The following is a 21,773-nucleotide window of genomic DNA, read 5'->3' as shown; positions in this document are numbered from 1 at the left end:
TATTTTATTTAATTATTATCTGAGCGTGAATTAAAATTTATATCTGTACGGAAGCAGAACATACAATTTCAAGAGTCATGTGCAAGCAAATTTCCTAAAAGAAAGCAAGCAGGCATTATCTTGAATGACATGGAAACAAGTTCATTAGCTACCTAGAAGAGAGCAATTGGAGAATGGTAGAGGAAAGTGTTTAAGGGTGATAAATAGATAGATAGTATGCAATACAAACAAACAATGTCTGGAGTGTCTGATGTGACGTCTCTAATTTATGTCCAGAGGGTCTAACTAGTTTTGGAGTTCCTGTGAAACCTATTGGGCCACGCTTGGAGGAAATCAATGTGGTCATGCAAGGAGCACCTTTTTTCTATTATGAGAATGATACTTTTGCACCGAGGGATATTTGGAAGTCAATATCCAAAAATTTCTATAGTGTGGAACAAGAGTTGGCGGACTCAAAGTATAATTGTCAGCTTTCAGAAGACCAAGAGGTTTTGTACACAATCTCCCAATAGAAGAGCGATTTCAAGAATTACCTCTCCCCCCCATGACTATTCAGGAAGCACTTCCTCAAATAGAGGACTATTGGCCTCCATGGGAATCCAAAGAAAAAAATTAAAGCATAGACTCTAGACGATGTGGTGGTGTCCTTTGTGAAGAACTCCACACTATAATTGAAAATTCACAAGGGAAACTACAAGATAGTGAAGAGAAATACAATCTTGAAAAGTGGGAAGAATGGATCTTGGTTTGGGTGGGGCCAAGTCAGGTGGCTCCTCTAGAGGTTGACGAGATAGAAATCATATTAGGATTTGAAAAAGATCACACTTGTGGAACTTCGTGTGCGAGTGATCGATTGTTGTGTTTAGGTAATGCATTCCAAATAGATACAGTTGCATGCCATCAAGACATTACCCATTTTGAATGCAACTATATCTATTTGGAATGCATTACCCAAACACCACAATCGATCACTCGCACACGAAGTTCCACGAGTGTGATCTTTTTCAAATCCTAATATGATTTCTATCTCGTCAACCTCTAGAGGAGCCACCTGACTTGGCCCCACCCAAACCAAGATCCATTCTTCCCACTTTTCAAGATTGTATTTCTCTTCACTATCTTGCAGTTTCCCTCATGAATTTTCAATTATAGTGTGGATTTCTTCACGAAAGACACTACCACATCGTCTAGAGTCTATGCTTTAATTTTTTTCTTTGATCCCATGGAGGCCAATAGTCCTTCGTTTGAGGAAGTGCTTCCTGAATAGTCATGGGGGGGAGAGGTAATTCTTGTGGTCGCTCTTCTATTGGGAGATTGTGTACATAACCTCTTGGTCTTCTGAAAGCTAACAATTATACTTCAAGTCCGCCAACTCTTGTTCCACACTATAGAAATTTTTGGATATTGACTTCCAAATATCCCTCGGTGCAAAAGTATCATTCTCATAATAGAAAAAAGGTGCTCCTTGCATGAACACATTGATTTCCTCCAAGCGTGGCCCAATAGGTTTTGCAGGAACTCCAAAACTAGTTAGACCCTCCGGACATAAATTAGAGACGTCACATCAGACACTCCAGACATTGTTTGTTTGTATTGCATACTATCTATCTATTTATCACCCTTAAACACTTTCCTCTGCCATTCTCCAATTGCTCTCTTCTAGGCAGCTGATGAGCTTGTTTCCATGTCATTCAAGATAATGCCTGCTTGCTTTCTTTTAGCAAATTTGCATGCAAGAGACTCTTCAACTTGTATGTTCTGCTTCCGTACAGATATAAATTTTAATTCATGCTGAGATAATAATTAAATTAAATAAGCAATTGTAAAGAAAAAATTTTGTCATTCGATGTTACATATTATCTGACGGAAAGGTCCTAGACAATTCTTTGAGAACGGAAACATCATTGATAATCATTTTTTGCAAATAACACTGAATCAAATAAATTAAAAATGTTTCATGTAATTTTTAAAAGTAGAACTCGTTCAATGCTTTCATGCACCGACAGCAAAGCCGTTCGACCCACATCATCTCTCGTCATCGAAATTCCGACAACAACTAATGAAACGCCCGACAAGGATGTTGTGCATCTGACGACACTCCTCTGTCGGAATTTTATACTTTGGTGTCAGAATTCTGACGACAGCCCGAGATGGTGACGGTATTCATTCGCAGAATGAGCATGCATGGTGGCTGTCGGAAAGGTTGGAGGTGATGTCGAAATTGCGACAACCACAAGGATAGTCGGAACTTCCGACACAAAGTTTTTGACGGCCTTTTTTGTCGATAGTGCGACGAAATGTGGTCGAAATTCTGACAATTGGCCATCGAAATCTTGACCCAAATGTACTAGTGGTGGAGTCGACTGAAAATTATGTGGTGTACTCCCACCACCTGTTGCACCCTGCAATGTATTTTATTTATATGTCACTTTAAATTGTTCTAAAAATAAAAATTCGTTTCTTTTTATAATATTTAGTCACTTAATTGATAACGTGTCATAAACAGAATTAAACACACCTGTGTCTGATAGTGAGGGAAAAACATACTAATCAGGTCATCGGTGAGGGTCACATCCTCTGTAGTGGAATCATGGCATCTACTCCCACAACATGTACATGAATGAGATGTTGAACCATCCTCATCCGCGTCAGTGTATACACCTGAACATATAGCCTGGCAGGTGGCACACATATGCTGAATGGGTTGGCCCATGCCAAATGATGCATGAGGTGACATTGATGAAGAAGGTGTTGCTGATGAAGGAGGTGCCACAAGTGCTAGTACATCCTCTGCTCTGAGCAACTATGTGCTATGTTGAACAATGACATCAGTCAACGATGCAGCTGCCTGAAGAGTCTGTAATTCCATAGACTCCTTCAAGGATATAGGGACAGTGACATGAACCATGGGTTTAGGAGTTGTACGCCTCCTATGATGTGGTCGTACCACCCTATGGGCCCTTGGTCTATCCTACACAGAGCCTCTCCCTCTACCCTGAAATTGCCAGATGTCAAAATAATTTAGCTTCTCGCCGAGGATAAACTCACAATACAACTTTCTCAAAAAATATAGAGGCACCTCCCAATTATTACAAGGTGGTTGGTCAAAGACCATATACCACCTATCCCCCAAAACTTTTTTCAGCCTAGCATGAACACACCAATGTATAGGAAAGCAAGTCATATTTATTTCTAGGTTGTTACTAGTAACAGGGTCGGTGAAAAGAGCACATATGTCAGCTTTAAGTATCCCCTTTTTTTCACTTGATCATATGACAACCCATCCGTATAAAATGTTTGCAATCTATCCCTCCATGAACCCCATTTTGTAACCTCCCTAGATACCTCATTTGCACTATTGGCCATTGTTTCTAGCATTGTGGTGAGGGTTGAGTGGTGCTCAAGCCTAGAGGACCTCAACCTATTCACCAATATAGAAATTTGGGCACTATTTTGTGTAAGGCAATTTATGAGATCCTCTTGTGTGGCATCTACACGATCTAATGGAGGACATGGAGGGTTTCGGGGTGGCGGCGGTTTTTGAGGAGCAGCATTTTGAGGATTTTGTGGTTGTGGAGCAATGTCTTGAGGGATTTCTTGTTGCTCATGTGCAATGTTTACAAGGTTTTCTTGTGTTGCTTGTGCAAGAGGAGGTTTTTGTTCTCTGTTTCTTTTTGGGGGATTGCTTGAAGAATTTGATATCATATTAATAAAAACAAAACTTAAATCAATTAAAAAACCCTACTTCAATTAAAATGCAAACAAAAATAATCAAACCAATCAAATCTTACCTGTTTGAGGGTGCCATTGTTGAAAATTGCTCTTACTATTGGAAAATCCAAAATGATTACAAACCCATGCGGGTTCTATGGTTTTTTGGCTTCCTTTTGTTGTTGTTCCACAGGTTTTGGCATTGAAAATGGCCAAAACCTGTGGGCTACCAAAAACTTTTGATTTTTTATTTAAAAACATAATATTCCTCAAAACCCGTAGGGTTTTGAGGAACTTTTTATTTTTTAAATTATTTTTGGCTAGGCTTGGTGTTACCAAGCCTAGCACATTTTTGAATTTTCAGAACCCACATTGGTTTATGAAAAAATTGGTTTTTTATGCATGTGACCACTTTTCTATTCACCATCTTGGTGCACTTACCCATAGTATCCTATGACCCCTTATCACACCATATGAGTCCTTAGGACACTATATGGTGTCGTTAGGGGTTGGATGGTGTCCTAAGGGGTCATATGGTGTCTTATGATCTCTTAGGACACCATACGACCCCTAGAAACACCGTATGACACCTTAGGTGTCGTTAGGGGTTGTATGGTGTCCTACAGGGTCATATGGTGTCCTATGACCTCTTAGGACACTATATGAGCCCTTACAACACCATACGACCCCTAACAACACCATATGACCCCTTAGGTGTCATTAGGGGTCATATTGAATCCTATGGGATCATATGGTGTCTGATGACCCCTTAGGATACCATATGAGGCCTTAGAACACCATATGACACCTTTGGTGTTGTTAGGAGTCATATGGTTTCCTAAGGGGGGTGTCGTTAGGGTTCATATGGTGTCCTAAGGTGTCATATGGTGTCCTATGACCCTTTAGGGCACCATATGAGCCCTAATGACACCATGTGACACCTTAGTTGTAATTAAGGGTCGTATTGTGTTCTAAGGGGTCATATAGTGTCATATGACCTCTTAGGACACCATAAGAACCCTAACGACACTATATGACCCCTTAAGTGTCGTTAGGGGTCATATTGTATCCTAAAGGGTCATATGGTGTTGTATGACCCTGTAGGACACCATATGAGACCTTAAGACACCATATGGTGTCGTTAGGGTTCGTATGGTGTCTTAAGGGTTCATATGGCATCCTATGACCTCTTAGGACACCATACGACCACTAACAACACCATATGACACCTTAAGTATTGTTAGGGGTTGTATGGTGTCCAAAGGAGTCATATAGTGTTCTATGACCCCTTAGGACACCATATGACCCCTTAGGTGTCTTTTGGGGTCATATTGTATTCTAAGGGGTCATATGATGCCCTATGACCCCTTAGGACACCATATGGTGTCATTAGGGGTCGTACAATCTCCAAAGGGATCATATGGTGTCCTATGACCCCTTTGGACACCATACAACCCCTAACGAAATTATATGAAACCTTAGGTGTCATTAGGGTTCATATGGTGTCCAAAGAGGCTATATGGTGTCCTATGACTGGTTACGACAAGTCTTTAGGAGACAATATGGTGTCGTTAGGGGTCGTATAGTGTCCTAAAGGGTCATATGGTGTCTTATGTCGTATGGTTTCCTAAGGGGTCATATGGTGCCCTATGACCCCTTAGGACACCATATGACTCTTAACAACACCATATGACCCCTTAGGTTTCGTTAGGATTCATATTGTGTCCTAAGGGGTCATATGGTGTCCTATGACCCCTTAGGACACCATACGACCTCTAACGACACCATATGATCCCTTAGGTGTTGTTAGGGGTCATATTGTGTCCTAAGGGGTCATATGGTGTCTTATGACCCCTTAGGACACCATATGAGCCTTTAGGACACCATATGGTGTCATTAGGGGTCACATTGTGTCTTAAGGGTTCATACAACATCATATGACCCCTTAGGACACCATATGACCCCTAAGGTGTCATTAGGGGTCATATTGTGTCCTAATGGGTCATATGATGTCTTATGACCCCTTAAGACACCATATGGTGTGGTTATGGGTCGTATTGTGTCCTAAGGCATCATATGGTGTTGTATAACCCCTTTGGACACCATATTGTGTCATAAGGGGTCATATGGTGTGCTAAGGGGTTTATGATCTTTTAGGACATGATATGACCCCTTAGCACACCATATAGTGTTGTTAGGGGTCATATAGTGTTGTAAGGAGTCATATGGTGTTATATGACCACTTAAGACATCATATGACCCCTTAGGGCACCATATGGTGTCATTAAGGGTCATATTGTGTCCTAAGGGGTCATATGGTGTTTTATGATGCCTTAGGACACCATATGGTATCCTTAGGTGTCAAATGATATCCTAAGGGGTCGTATGGTGTCTTATGACCCCTTAGGAAACCATATGACCCCTCTTAATATCCTATTGGACAACATGACCCTTTAGGACGATATGATGTCTATATGGTGTCCTAAGGGGTCATATGATATTCTAATACATGTGTCACCCCTTACGACTCCAATATGACACCTAATGACACCATGTGAATCCTCAAAATACCATATGACCCAGTACCAAAAATATTTATAATATAAATTTTAATATAAATTTTAATATATACATTTATATATTATAGTATTAATATATTAATATTATGAATATTATTAATATCATAACTGCTAAAATTGGATATCCGACATTATCGGATATGCATTTTTTATGACATAAATTCCAAATTTTGAAATTTGGCTTGGGAATGCTTTGGGATTTGACTTGGAAATGACAAGCCTGGAAAGTCAACATACGACTTTTTTAGCGAAAATTGATAAAATGAAAAAGATTTTTTAACGACGTTCTCAAATTTTCAACAATATAAGGATTGTCCGATTTTGCCCTTAATAAATAATTATTATTTATTTTCAAATTGAATTTTGACTAAAGTCCTAATTGATAGGCTGATTGAAAAACACACGTAACTTTCAAACGATGTCATATTTTTTGAATCTGAAACATGAGTCACATTCTATGCTTCGTCTACTATAGGAACGTAAATTGAATTTCATAAAGTTTAGACCAAGTTAACGTGGTCAAGCGTAGGAGTTTTTGAAATTTTGAAAAAATGTACTAAAAAAATCATAATTAATTATATACTTCATAAAAAATTACAAAAAAATATGTGTCACATCCAGACATGAGTTTACTACTTATATTATAAATATTGTAAAAAAATATTATGTTTTGATTGTCCATAACTTACTCAAATTTTCATGTCAAGTTGCATAACTCTGATTTTCTAAAATTTCATTGTCACTTAGGCCCTGTTTTGGCACGCCATGATCTTTGCACATACCCATAAGTTTTTAGTCATTCTAATTATAAATTTCACTTTCAACACATGGCCTTGTTCGACTTATTTTTGGAAAATGTAATGCATAGATCATAGTTTGGTCTTTTACATATGATTTGAATATAACATAGCCTAATTGTGGCTAATCATGTAAATATCAAAATTAGAAGTCCACTTTGCCTTAATTTTGCAAGTGGCCATTGTAATCACTCTAATTATAAAGTGTCAAATCATTTTTATTTTTATTTTTATTTTTTTTTGGTGGGGGAGAGGGGGGAGGGTGGTTCTTTCGCTTTGATTGAGTGAATTTGGGGGGAAACTTTGTAGTGGTTGATTGCATTCTTTTGCATGTTTTTATGTTCAAATGATGGGAAAATTTCAAATTGAACTCCTAACATCACATAATTATGCATCATGGAAAATGATTATCTTAGCTAGCTAAAGGAAACAATTTCTTGACCAACTAATCCTAATGCATTAACAAAATGGAAGATTGAAAGGAAGGAAACACTTGGATGCATATATTCATTAGTCTCATTTGATTTGCAGTTTCATATCAAATCATGTAAAACACCTAGGAGGCATGGAGACTCTTGAAAAATTATATGGTAAAACTTTAATAAGATTTATAGGAGATATTAGATTGATAATGATTTGATGAATCTTGATCCAATTTTTTTTACCACATCCAAGACTATATCTTCAAAATCAAGAAATTAAGAACACAACTAAAATAATCCAATATTCAAAAAGAGGATTATAATTGATTCTTACTATGTTATCCAACCTTGGTCTTATGTATTCAATGTTTGTTTTTGGATTTCATACACATAGGCTTCCTAAGGGAGCACCATATGTTTATCCTAAGTTTGATGATTTTGCAAATCTCCTAATCCAAGGGGAAGTGAAGTTAATTCACATGGGTGTAATCAAGTCTTCTCAACACCAAGTATTGGTGGCAATGGAGCCTAAGGTAAAGAAAGAAATAGGGAATCTTGATAAGAAGGAAAAGAAGAAAAAGAAAAAGCTAAGCAAAGAATCTGAATCCTCTACCTCTCAAGGGGAATCATCTAAGAATGGGAAGCCTAAATGCGTATATTACAAGAAATTATGGCATAATGAACATCAATGTTAACTAAAACAAATTTGATGAATTGAAACATCTGTTTGAGAATAATAGAATCAATTTACTATCTAGAATGTCTACTTCAACTTCTTCTTACAAAGAAACAAAATTTGATAAGAGTCACTTTTTAGACAAGACATAACAAAGGATAAGCTCTTTGTGTTACTACAAGTCACGATTCAGGGGGATGACTTCTAGATTTAGGAGCTTCTCATCACATGGCATCTTTGTAGTCTATGTTCTCATCTTTTGATCCTTGCAACATGTCATCTATTTTGATGGTTAATCATACATATATGAATGTAATTGGGAAGAGATATATTGATATTGCAGATGGCACCTCCAATGATGTGTTGTGTGTACCTAGCTTAAAAAACAATCACATTTCCATATGTCAAATCACTCATGGCACAACAAGGAAGACTGTGGAGTTCACTCTTGATTTAGTTAACATGAGAGACTTGGAGAGTGGAACTATCATTGCTACTGAGGCAGTGGAACATGCCTCTTGGTTGTACTCCTTTTCAGATTTTGTTCCTATTGATGACTTTGATTCTTCAAATGATGATCACACTTCTAGTGTGGATTTTGATCTTGAGAACTTTGACTACTTGAACTTGGTATTCTCAAATGTGATCAAGTTCTTAAGCCTCGCTTCTCCTCCTATTGAGATCACATATATTTTTTCTCTTGATGATGTTCATGTTGCTATAGTTTTGACTTCTTGCGATTCAGTGTAGTAGGATATACTTTATTTTCAAGATTTAGTGCCTTGGGATGACTACTTGATTGACATTGTAGGTTTGTTTGTGGAGTCCTACATTGCTAATTTGGGAGACACCATTGATGAATATTCACCTTCTCTTTGATAGAGATGATCCTTCTCTAGTTGCAAGGGAGCACTTTGACCCTCTACTTCATTCTCTACATGATCATTCTTTTAAGTTTGATGTGACTGTGAACACTTATGTATAAAAAATTGAGGAGGTCTCCTTATCTTTAGAGGAGACACTTGAGTCTTTGGATCATGTTCTACATTATTTTTCACTAGATTGTGGATTGTCTTCTTCAACAGTGTGGCCTAGTACACTTGATTTGGACGAGGCAACTTTCAGCATTGAGATGGGGACACTTGAGCAGTTTTTAGAGACTCCATACATCTTGAGTTTTCTTCTTACATATTCCTTTCAAGAATGTGGAGGATTCATACATACACCTTTGGTTTTGTTTTTTCCTAAGAGGAGGAATGCTAATCAATGATTGTGGAGCATCTTCTACATCCAGTTTGGAACATCTGTCATTGGTGCATATTCTACATCAATGAGGTGCTACTTGGTCCCTCTTCTCTCTTACGGGAAGGGTTTTTTCCTCACATGGGGTTTTATCTTTCTCATTATTCATTTACATTATTTTGTATTTTCATCTCTCTTTTGGGGAGGATTTTTGTTTCACTAAGTTTTTTTCTTTTCTCCATTTGTGAGAGATTGCATTTCATTTGTACTTGGGTACCTAGCATGGTCTAGTAGTCAAGACCCATCTTGCATTGTTTTCTTTTGTGTAGATTCTCCCTAAGTTGCACTTAAGGGAGATGGGGAAGGGGGGAGGAGTGTTGGTGTAATTAAGGTGTTGTATCTTGTCTAGTTCTTCACCTAAGTGCTAATTACACATCGCTTAAACTTACTTAGGACCACATAGGAGCATTTCCACTATAGGTTGTATTATCATATCATCACATTCTACTTTATGTGATGTCTCCACCTTTAGTGGTTCTTTCATGCTATCGCTTATCCACCCTAACTGGAACCTCCACCTTTAGTAGTGTTATCACACTATCATTTTTCCACTTTAGGTAGGGTGATAAGTTTTCACTTTGTTTATCATGCCATAAGATTGTGACACTTATCATAATCTTATGCACTCCTATGTTTCACTTTGGCCTATTTAATCAAGGGGTCTCCTACATGTACATTCAATTCCATTGATCAATTATATTGCATTCTTGATAGGAATATAGGTTTATTCTTTTTAAATTGATTCTCTCTTGTTTTGTTCTTTCCATTAGGCCTCTAAATCTTGGGTGACTACCTCCATAGCCAAATCTTACTGGTAGCACCCTATTACCTACACTATGGAATTCAACTATGATAAAAGTACCAACTCAAGGCTCCAATTTATATAGATTTGTGGGAGAGAATACTAATGTGGTATCCTATTTAAAACTAAAAACTTAAAAAAAATAGAAAATTATTGCAGCCACGGTCCATGTTTATTAATGTTCTTCTTAGGCTCTATCAAAAGCTTCTTATTTGAAGCTTGAAAATATTTTAAGAGATTACTTGTGGGCCTCTTTTGAAGACCACAAGGACGTTCATAGATTTGCATGGGATTTTTGTTGTCTCTCACATGATTTAGGTGGTCTTGGGCTTCTTTCTACCTAGTGGCGAGGCATGGTCTTTTGTGCTAAATGAATTGTTTGTGTCATTTCTAGCAATGAAGACTAGAAAATTCTTCTTAGCCATCACATTTTTATAGTTATCTTTTCAATTTGTTTGGTTTTCAAACCCTTGTGGTGATGAAAGATGTTGTGTATATCAATGGCACTTTTTTGGTCAAAAGCATTTGGTGTTCTTGGGAAGACATTAAGCCTTGGCTCTGGTGGGACAACTCTGGCTTTCAAGATGATATTTCTTTCAACCACCATAATCTTTGGTGGTCTCTTGTCATCTAGATTCAGGGGCTTCCTCTTGTTAGATTGCCTTCTGTTGTTTCCCCACGTTTTCACAAGCAGAGAATCCACACTCCCCATGATTTTTTTCTAGAGCCTCTATGAATCTTCTCTCTTTGATAGATATGAAAACCTAGTACTAGCTTTCTCAACCAAATTGAGAGACATTTGACATTGTTTTTCTCGCTCTACCTCTATATATGCTACACAAGGTTGGTATTTTCATTGTGAAGCCTTGGTTGATAGATTGATGTTGGTGGAAAGGTTGGCATGCTTTCAGAGTGGAGATTATCTTTTCTTTATGGAAAGATAGAAATGTTGTATTGTTTTCTAACAATTCTAGTGCCATTGATGTTTTTCTTTTTACTACAACATGTATTTGCAACAAGTTGACACTTCAAATATAGGTGTAAGCAAACAAGGTGGCACTAGAGGTATCTCACCTTTAGGAGCTTCTAGAACACTAGGGCAATGCCCCTTGCATGGTGGCCCAAGTTCCTCCTAAAAGCTCTATCACTCGTGCCCGTTGGTGTGGACGTAGTTCTTCACCTCAATGTTCTCAAATCCCTTAGTCCCATGCTCCTTGTCACCACTCTGGTGATGGGAGTGGTTCTACTTGGTGGTGCTCAACCTTTTCCCTGCATGGAGGCTTTGTTTTGGTTGGGGCTCAAGAGAGGCAAGGCTGACATTTCATGGTGGTAGTGTTTGGCCGACTTCCAATTGTGATGATGGCTGACTCGAGTCTTTAAAGGGGTTTCCCAAACTAGCTCTAGTGATTTTCTTGTACATGATGACAGAGATAAGGAAGGAGAAATTGTTGTTGATGAGGGTGGTCCTTGCCTGATATTACTCTGAAACTTGTTGATGCATGGGGTAAGCCAGATGACAAGGATCGCCCTCTGCCACCTTCTAGGATTGCTCTTGTTGCTTAAGTGGTTTGTTTCCTTTGGTTATCTGCTCTCCAGGCTATGCACTTTTGTTTGTTATGTTGTACTTAGTTTTCTTCTATCCGGACTCAAACCCATGTAACTTTGGTTTAGCTTTCCAGGCTTTGCCCATGTGACTTTGTGGGATGACCTTCTATTCCTCAATACATTTTTTGTGGACATGTGTACTTTAAATTAAATTAATAAAATGACACACGTATTCATAAAAAAAGTGAAATTAAAAATTACATACATACAAATGAAATAAAATAAACAATTATATAGTAAAATATAATAAATAAATAATGTAAAATAAAAAAATTTAAGTCAATAAAATATCTCTTGGTAATTCTAAGATAAATTTATTTAATATATCTACACAAATTATAATATTAATTTTATTTGAATTAAATTAAAAATATTAAAATTTTATGTGATTAAAATGGATAAAAAGTTGAGTGAAAAAATTGTAGTGCTATGTTAAACAAATATTAATATTAAGAATAAAGTAATAGATGATATAGATTTTGCTTAAAATGAATAAAATTTATTCTTTTTTATTTCACACAAAAGGGGTAAAAAATTTTCAATCACAAATCAAAATTAACTAATCTAATAAACGAGATAAATCCAAAGGCAAATGTCCCCTATATGCAATATTCCAACCATGCATTCCATCAAATACCCATTTTACCAAGTAATCCAATACTCTATTCCACTCTCTAGGAATATGACAAAATTTAATAAACTCTATAAACCTACCCAAACTTAGAATTTGTTGGGTAACCACAACTATATGCCAATTTGCATCATCCAAGCACTACTCATTCAACATATTCATCACCACTTGTGAATTTGATTCACAAATAATCCTTGTCCAACTAAGATCACAACCTCTCTCCATAGTATAAAAGATGACGAGAACATTCATGATTTTATTCATACGAAAACCTTTATAAATAGAAAAGAAGAACTAAACTTCACCAGAATTATCTCTACCAATACCACCTATACCTACGTGACTAGGATTCCCTCTAGAAGAGCAATCAATATTTTTCTTTAGAACTTTTTGAGGAGAAAGCCATTGACACACCCGGTCAATCTTCCTCTCAGATTGTTTACATTTGTTCCGCTTAACTTGCTTACATCCCATGCTAATAGAATCATCGATTCCCTGATTAGAAAAGCTCAATCTTTGAAAAATACCCACATCACCAAGATCCATTGCACCCAAAGGATCACAATTAGCCAAGGTTGTCCCCTAAAGTGTATGAACAATTTTACACCATGATTGCTGAACAATCAATTTTGCATTCTGAAAGATCCTATGAATTTGTTCTAGCCAAAGATGCCATATGATTAAAAAAAAAGGCCCAATAACCTAAACAACTTGAAGAAAAGAGGTCTTAATTGGAGGCTGAACCAAAGCAGTCCCAAAACTAAGCCAACAAGGAAGCATGCAAACAAGCTTGATTCCAAATTTCCAACCAGAGATCTCAAATCTTCCTAGGGAAAGAACACTAAAAGAAAAGATGAGAAGTACATTCTTCACTATTAAGACACAACACACAGATAGAAGGTCCTTGGAAGCCACACTTGCATAAATTGTCCAAAATAAGATATCTATTTTGAACAACCAACCACAAGAAAAAATTGCACTTGGGTCAAGAAAATTTGTTACACACTTGTTTCCACCATAGAACCCTACTCTCACAAACATCTGCATATCAAAAACGTATTTAATATTTTGATGGTAAAACTTATTCTAGTTGAGGTAAGAATCAAAATGTGTTAATTCTTTTATACATTAATTGTACAATTAATATATGGATAATATTAAATATTCCATCAACAACATTGTTTTATAACAATGGTCAGCACTGCAAAATTTTGAGAGGAAGTGACGTAAATTTGGTTGAAAAATAAATGATAGCATCCATGTTAGAATTTCATTTAGAACAACTTTTAATCAACTGCACACTCTTTACGTACCATTTTGTTTTAATAGCTGAGTCACTTTAGATTAAATCTATAGGCAAACAACATTATTTAAAAGTTGGATTGTTAGAAGATTTTGGAATTTAATTTACAGGCGCCACTCCATCTCTGGCAAATAAAACAGCTTTATGGCATTGGTCTACAGCGACAAATAAAAAGAACTTTTAATTCATTTGTATAAAATGGCAGATTCAGTGACTACTGTGTTTTTTTACGTTCTGTGAAAACTCAATATTTTTAAACCATAACAATTTAAGATCAACGAGCATATTATAGGACAAGACTCATGCATTCAGATACAGATGGCTTAATACATGTTTAACAAGCAACTACATACTTTAGAGACTTTATAGTGAATTCTCGTTTTCCACAGATGAGGCTTTTGGTTCATAGAATTCAAGTGGAAGGTGGGGAATTGGAATTGCATGAAGATGCACTGCCTTATGCATGATAAGTCCATATACTTCTGACATATCCAAGTTCTGTAGACTTATTCCTTGAGGAAGACTCCAATTGAAGCAGTGTAATAGTTGTGCAAGGCCAAAATACATCAAGGATAAAGCCAAATTAATCCCACGGCATGCTCCCCTGCCTGAACCAAATGGCATGAATTCAAAATCTTGACCTTTTATCAATTTGGCTTTCTAAAAATCTTTTTGGCTTGAAATCATTGGATTGTTCCCAAACAATTGGATCTGTTGCAATAGCCCAAGCATTGACAAGAACTTGAGCTTTCTCCGGTATTTGATATCCCTCTATTGTAGATTGTTCCATAGACTGATGTGGAAGGAGCAATGGAGCTGTGGGTGAAGTCTTAATGTTTCTTTCGCTATTGATTGCAGGTATTAAAGATGAGGAAGATCAGATTCTTCCAGCATGAGATTGAGTCCAATTACAGAATCAGGCTCTGTTGAGCTAGCTTCATTGCTGATGGATTTCTAAGCGATTCTGCCATTGCCCATTCTGTCTAGCTCCTGAAGTATCTGTGGCTGCAGATAACAAGTCCTGAGAAAAGGCATAAAATGTTGGTACAGTTTAAGAAAGCATCTAGATAGCATATCAATCTTATTTTTAGAGAAAATTAATTAAGAGATACTTGGATGATCAAACCATCATATAATTTTCATATAAAAGGCAGGGGTGACCATCAAATTCCAAGCGTGATGAGTTTAGAAGATATGTTATTATATCCTCACTATTTTATATCAGTAACCCTGTTTCTGCAGTAAACTACAACTTAATTAAATTAGACCTGTGCAACTTAGACTGTGTAGATCATACGGCCAAACAACACTGTGCCTAAGCAGGCATAATAATTTTAGTGAACAAAAAACAAAACACCCAAAACAGAAGTGTGAAAAAAGTTTACATACATATTAGGGTTTTGGACATACAAAGACAACTTTCTTTATGTGGTCTCGTGTAATTTTGATCTGCATGGATTCATCTTCAGACAAAAAAAAGTAGCAAATCCACAAAGTCCTCAATCTCTATACTACTGCACTTCTTCCTTTTTTCAAAGTATTCATCCACAATTCTCTCCACAACGCGTAAAAAATCTTAATAAGCTTGGCTTGTCTTCGCGTATTGCAGTGCAGATTAGGCAAACCCTATGTCTTCATCAATTCCCAAACGTAGTTCCATGGAACTTACCCGGGCTTAATCTTCATCTTCCCATAGTTTGAAATGATCACTTCTCCTTGTAGATTTTCTTAGTGCCCAACACAAAATACATGAACCTTGCTCTTAATCTCAATCCAGCTAACCCCTGCCTCTTTGCTCACTTCCCTATCACTCATCATTTTCCTCACCTTCGCTGCATCATTCCACCTGCCTTCAGCAGCATAGAGATTTGAGAGTAACACATAAGTTGCAGAATCTTTTATGTCCATCGCAAACAGAGATTCTGAAACACGTTCTCCAAGCTCCATGTTGCCATGAATTCGGCATGCAGCAAGCAGAGTCCGCCACACTGCAGGACTGGGTTTGAATGGCATCAACTTGACAAAACACTCAGCCTCTTCCAGAAGCCCAGCCCGGCTAAGAAGATCAACCATGCATGCATAGTGTTCTACTCTAGGAATGATTCCGTGGGCTTGGTTCATATGATCAAAGTAGTAACAACCTTCATCCACTAGGCCTAAATGACTGCAAGCATTGAGAATACCAACAAAAGTAACATGATCTGGCTTTATCCCAGCATCTTGCATTTCTCTAAAGAGTTCCAGAGCCTGTCTACCATGCCCATGCTGAGTAAGTCCACTTATCATTGCATTCCATGAGGTAACATCTTCTCTGGGCATTTCCCTAAATGCAATACAAGCATCCTTTATATTCCCAACTTTTGCATACATATCAATAAGACTGATACCCACAATGGCATTAGATTCAAATCCAGAATGCAGGATGTGCACATGGATTTGCTTTCCTTGTTCCAATATCGCAAGGTTTGCACATGCCTTTAGAACACTGCAAAATATAAACTCGTCGGGCTTCAAGCCTAGCTGTTGCATTTGATAAAAGAGTTCCAGAGCTTTGTCACCATCACCCTGGTGAGCATATGCGGCAATAAGCACACCCCATAATATCAAATCTCGTTTGGGAATTTCACTGAATACTTTGATTGCATAATCCATCCTTCTACAGGTTACAAGCATATCAATAAGTGTTGTTCCCACATAGAGATTAGCTTGAAATCCAGTTTTAATGACAAGGGCGTGGACCTGCATACCCTGTTCTATACAAACTAAGTTATCACATATCCTGAAAACAGTAGCAATGGTGAACTCATCAAACTTCAGTTCTGCCATTTGCATTTGTCTGAAAAGGTCCAGCGCCTTTTTATCATACCCATTCTGAACATACCCTGCTAAAATTGCATTCCACGACACAAGGTCTCGTTCAGGCATTCTATTGAACACACGAAATGCATCGTCTATCTTTCCACAATTTACATACATGTCAATAAGAGCATTCCATAAAGGCACATCCAGATCAAGTTGTGATGTAATCACATTGGCGTGGACTACCTTTCCTAGTTCTAGAAATAGACTATCGGCGCAGGCTTTGAGAATAATCGCAAATGTGAACTGGTTTGGAAGCGTAAAAGCCTGCTTCATTTCACAAAAGAGTCTAAGGGCTTCTGTTATACTCTCATTTTGCACATTTCCGGCAACCATTGCATTCCACGAGACAATATCTCTTTCAGGCATTTTGTCAAACACTTGACGTGCATATTCCACGCTCTTACATTTAGCATACATATCAATAAGAGCACCTTGCACAAACAAATCAAATTCAAATCCAAATGTCACAACAAGGGCATGAAGATGTTTACCTCCTTCTTTTAACGCAGCAGCGGCAACCCCTTTAAGCAAGCTACCAAACGTGAATTCACTTGGCTGCAGGCCTCGCTGTAGCATTTGGTAAAACAACTCCATTGCCTCATCATATTGGCTATACCGAATATATCCTGCTATAATTCCATTCCACGAGACAACACTTCGTTTAGACATTCTGTCGAACACTTGGCGCGCATCTTTTAAGAATCCACACTTTGAATACATGTTGGCCAGATTATTGTCCACAAAAATGTTTGGCTCATATCCCATTTTGATTATGTGGGCATGTATGCATTTACCCTTTGCAACTTCTCTCCTGGTGGCTGCAGACTGTAATACAGGGACATACATATTTAAGCAAACCCAAGTGAGAGGCTTTCGCAATGCCTGCTGCGGCAATCCAATCTTGCACATTACACATCTACATGTTACAGTATAGAAAACAAGGCAAACGAATCGTTACACTTCGTAACAATTTCATATCAGTTCATAAGGTTAATGAACTCTCTCTGGTGAAGTTTTCATAACCCTTGAACCAAAACCCCAGTTCCTTTAAAAAACTCTTTATCTTTGTAGTCTAATGGAAAATTCAGAAATTGGAACATGGTTTCAAGTTCCTAAGCCTTCCCACTTCTCACTTTTCTGTGTCTATTTGTTTTTTCCGCTTTGCATCTTGAACTTCTGGAAGTCCAAGGAACTTAGGCACTTATGAACTTAGTTCCATGTTTCAAGTTCTTCCCAAATCTCAGATTCCCACTTCACCTGAGCAAGATTAATGATGTACATGGAGGGTAGCTAGGGTTTATGTATTCAGTTCTTAGCCTTATTTCCACACTGCGTTCAAATTCTTGTATCGCTCGAGCTTTGGGTGATTGACGCAGGGTTCTGTCTTGCTTGTTTCTGTTAACTTGAGATATTTCGATGCTGTTTTTTCAATTAATGGTGGGGTTCATTGGGTTTGGGAAATAATTTCTCTTCCATAGTATTCATTCTTCCAAGTCATTAATTAGGTTGGCTTTCATTGCTTTTTCATTTTATTTGATTTAGTGTTTTGTTTTGGATTTGATGTTGTTTTGTTATTAGTATTCAATTAGTTTTTACATTTTCAAATTTCAGAAATTGTTTTTCTTCAATCTAATTGGCTTAAATAATTTGCATTTTATTATGGGATTTCCGGATCCACTTTCTACATGAAACTTTTTGGGCAAATTTTTAGGTCATTAAAATAATATTTAGTTTGTTTGAATTTTCTTTTCAAATTATTTAAAATATGTATCTAAATCTTTCACCACGTAATTTGATAATATAAAAATATATCTTTGATAAATACATTAATGTATATTTTCTATATAGCATATAATTAAATTAAATATTAGATAAAAAAATGAATAACTAATTTTAATATTATTAATATATATAAGTCTATATATATACAATAATAAAATTAAATATTTTATATTAAGATTAAATACCTTTTTTATATTAAAATAAAATTAATATTAAATATGTTAATTATATATAATCAATGAATAATAAAATTATATATAATAATATATTAGTAAGGTTAAATATATTAAATTATTAAAATATAAAAACATTAGAGATTAAGGTTTTAATAAATAATTTAATATTATGCATATTATTGAAAATTATTATTAACATATTTAATTATAATCTAAATTATATTTATAACATAAATGAAATACAATATTATTTATCCTTATCATATAATATTAAATCTGTATAATGCAATAATATAATCTAAAATATTTTATGAAGATTAATATATTAATTATAAATAATTTATTAATAATAACATTACCAAAAATATATAATAAGAAATATATTATTAATAAATTTTTTTTTTCATTAAATAATTACTAATTAAAATTAAGATTATTATTATTAATTTTACAGTCATAATTTAAATAAATGATTATAACTTAATTTATAATTCTTAATTATATTATAACTATAATCTTAATTCTTATTTATTAGTATAATTCTAAAATCATTATAACAATGATTATGATTACCCTAAGTGTGAGGGGGCCAACAGGTTAGGCCAGTTCCGCCCTATATCTCTCTGCAATATTATTTATAAGATCATCTCGAAGATGATTGCAAAGAGGCTAAAGAAGTGCCTAGGGGGTGTTATCTTTGAGGAACAGAGCGCATTTGTGGAAGGGTGTCAAATTGGATGGTGTAGTCATTGCTACGGAGACCATTCATTCTATGGTTACCTCCAAGGAAAAAGCTATATTTATCAAGTTGGACATGGCTAAGGCTTATGATAGAGTTCGTTGGTCTTTCCTCCAGAAGATCCTTAGGGATTTTGGCTTTGTTGAGGAATGGGTTCAATGGGTTATGAGTGGAGTTACGTCCACCTCTTTCTCAGTTCTAATCAATGGGGATCATACCGAGTTGTTTGGTAAGTCTAGGGGCCTTCATCAGGGGGACCCCCTCTCCCCTTACTTATTCATTCTCCTGGCTGAGGGCCTGGGGAGGCTAATCAAACATAATGTGGGTCAGGGTAGCATTCAAGGGTGGAACTGGGGTAATGACTTGCAGTCGCAGTCTCATTTGCAATTTGTTGATGACACGACCTTGATGGGACTTGCTCAGATCAAAGAAGCTACGAATCTGCGTAAGGTTCTGGATGTTTATCTGGCGACCTCAGGCAAGTTGATCAATGAAGATAAATCTTCTATCATTTTCTTCAACACCCTTGAAGCTATTCAAAGGAGGATTGCTCTTATCTTGAGATTCCAAGTTGGCTCCTTGCCCTTGACTTATTTGGGTATTCCTATCTCTCCTAGTAACCCTCTACGGGAGTCATGGCAGGGTATCTTGGATAAATTTTGCTCGAAGGTTGAACATTGGACTCGTAGATGGTTGTCATTTGCTGGGAGGGTTCAACTGATTCAGTCGGTGGTACATGCTCTTCCGACCTATAGATGTATGCTTCAAGTGGCTCCCAAGTGGTTCTTGAAGGGCCTGGATTCTTTGGCAAGGCAATTCTTATGGGCAGGCAATCTTTCCTCGTCCAAATGGAGTCTAGTCAATTGGGACCTGGTGTGTAGCCCGAAACAATCGGGGGGGCTTGGTTTAAGGCAGGCTATTCTATTTGGGGAGGCTTTGGCGGCAAAATTGTACTGGAGGTGGTGTGTTGAGTAGGATCGTGGCTAGGCTAAGATTTTGGCCTTCAAATACATGCAAAGGATACCTACTTAGGAGGTTCCAAGATATCCGCTAGAGGGTAAAGGCTCTATGATTTGGTACACTCTCAAGAAGGGGGCTTCTCTCATTAAGGAATGACTCTTTTGGATTTGTAGGAGGGGGGAAGAGGTCCTTTTCTGGAATGACTCTTGGGACAGGTACCCCCCCATTCTTGATCAGTTTCCTAATCTTGGGAACCTTAGCCAGAGGTTTTTGGAGGTTGGGTGGTCAAGGGTGAGTGACTTCAAGATGGTTTACAGGTGTGGATGGATGGAGATGGAGCGGTGGAAGGATCTTAATGAGTGGCCGGTTGGTGGGATGGAGGAGGACTGTGCTGAGTTACAAGGCATTCTAGCGAGTAGACACTGTAGTGGCATCAAGGGTAGGGATGGAATTGCCTGGTCTCCGAATCCTAAGGGAGTCTTTACTGTAGCTAGTGGTTACAGGGAACTGTTGAACCGAAGATTGGAGGGAAGAGAGGTGCACTGGTGGAAATAGGTTTGGAACAATTCTTCTTGGCCGAAGTGCAACTGCTTTGCTTGGGCTCTAGCTTGGAATAGATGCCTTACCTAGGATAATATTCGCAAGCAAGGTTTCTTAGGGCCTTCGATTTGTGCTTTGTGTGGCAATGGGGAGGAAGACTCCTCGCAACTGTTCTTCAGATGCCCCTTTTCTATGCTTATTTGGCATTACTGGTGGGGGGTGTGGAAGTCTCCTTGTGTTCACGCAGATTCTCTGGTGGAGTTTTGGAGTAGTTTGGACAGACCTCCTATCTTGTCCCCCTTCCTCCAGACAATCTGGTATATTGGGCACATCTTCATTCTCTGGCAGATCTGGCTTGAGAGGAACATAAGGATCTTTCATGAGGCCAGATTGTTAGTGCAACAAGTGTGGAATAGAATCATGGTTATGATTCGGGAGACGGTGGAAGCTAAATGTGAGGTGAATTTTCCTTTGGATAGAGTTGAAGCAGATATCGTGAGTAGGTTTGGCTGGCAAGAGTTGTCTCCCACCTCTGATTGTGTCAGAAGAGGTAGGTGTGCTAGGAAGAAGGTCCAAAGGATGGGAAGGTGGAGGCCCCCCCAGGATGAGATTATCAAGATTAACACTAATGGCTCCTCTAGGGGTAACCCAGGCCCGACAGGGGTTGGAGGTGTTGTTAGGAATTGTTTGGGGGAGGTGGTGTTGTTCTTTTCGGTGCATAAAGGGAGGCAATCTAATAATTTTATGGAGGGACTTGTTATTCTCTATGCCCTGGAGCGGACTTGGGAGTTGGGTAGAAGGAAGGTTATCTGTGAATCGGATTCACAAATTATGGTGAATTTGTTGATTGAGAAGAAGGTAAGTGGGATTCATTGGCAGCTGGCAG

The 21,773-nt window shown here is 37.4% G+C and overlaps 1 protein-coding gene across 3 annotated transcripts; it reads right to left on the bottom strand.

Moving 5' to 3' along the window:
• Window positions 1-13,984: 13,984 nt before the first annotated feature.
• On the bottom strand, window positions 13,985-18,178 carry LOC131057950 (pentatricopeptide repeat-containing protein At2g33680). Of its 3 annotated transcripts, none has more exons than XM_057992041.2 (2): window positions 15,218-18,178; window positions 13,985-14,849 (listed from the first exon to the last, which is right to left on the bottom strand). In XM_057992041.2, exon 1 carries the CDS (start codon window positions 17,597-17,599, stop codon window positions 15,557-15,559), a length of 2,043 nt encoding a protein of 680 aa, XP_057848024.1. In that variant the 5' UTR covers window positions 17,600-18,178; the 3' UTR covers window positions 13,985-14,849; window positions 15,218-15,556. The 3 variants fall into 3 exon arrangements, with proteins under 3 accessions (XP_057848024.1, XP_057848027.1, XP_057848028.1); XM_057992044.2 differs by having other exon boundaries at window positions 13,985-14,833; XM_057992045.2 differs by having other exon boundaries at window positions 13,985-14,833; window positions 15,239-18,178.
• Window positions 18,179-21,773: the final 3,595 nt, after the last annotated feature.

Source organism: Cryptomeria japonica, chromosome 7 (genome assembly GCF_030272615.1).
Source record: "Cryptomeria japonica chromosome 7, Sugi_1.0, whole genome shotgun sequence".
In the NCBI taxonomy this organism is placed as follows: Eukaryota; Viridiplantae; Streptophyta; class Pinopsida; order Cupressales; family Cupressaceae; genus Cryptomeria; species Cryptomeria japonica.
Note: the sequence above shows the minus strand (reverse complement) of the source record. Positions and strands in the feature narration are given on the sequence as shown.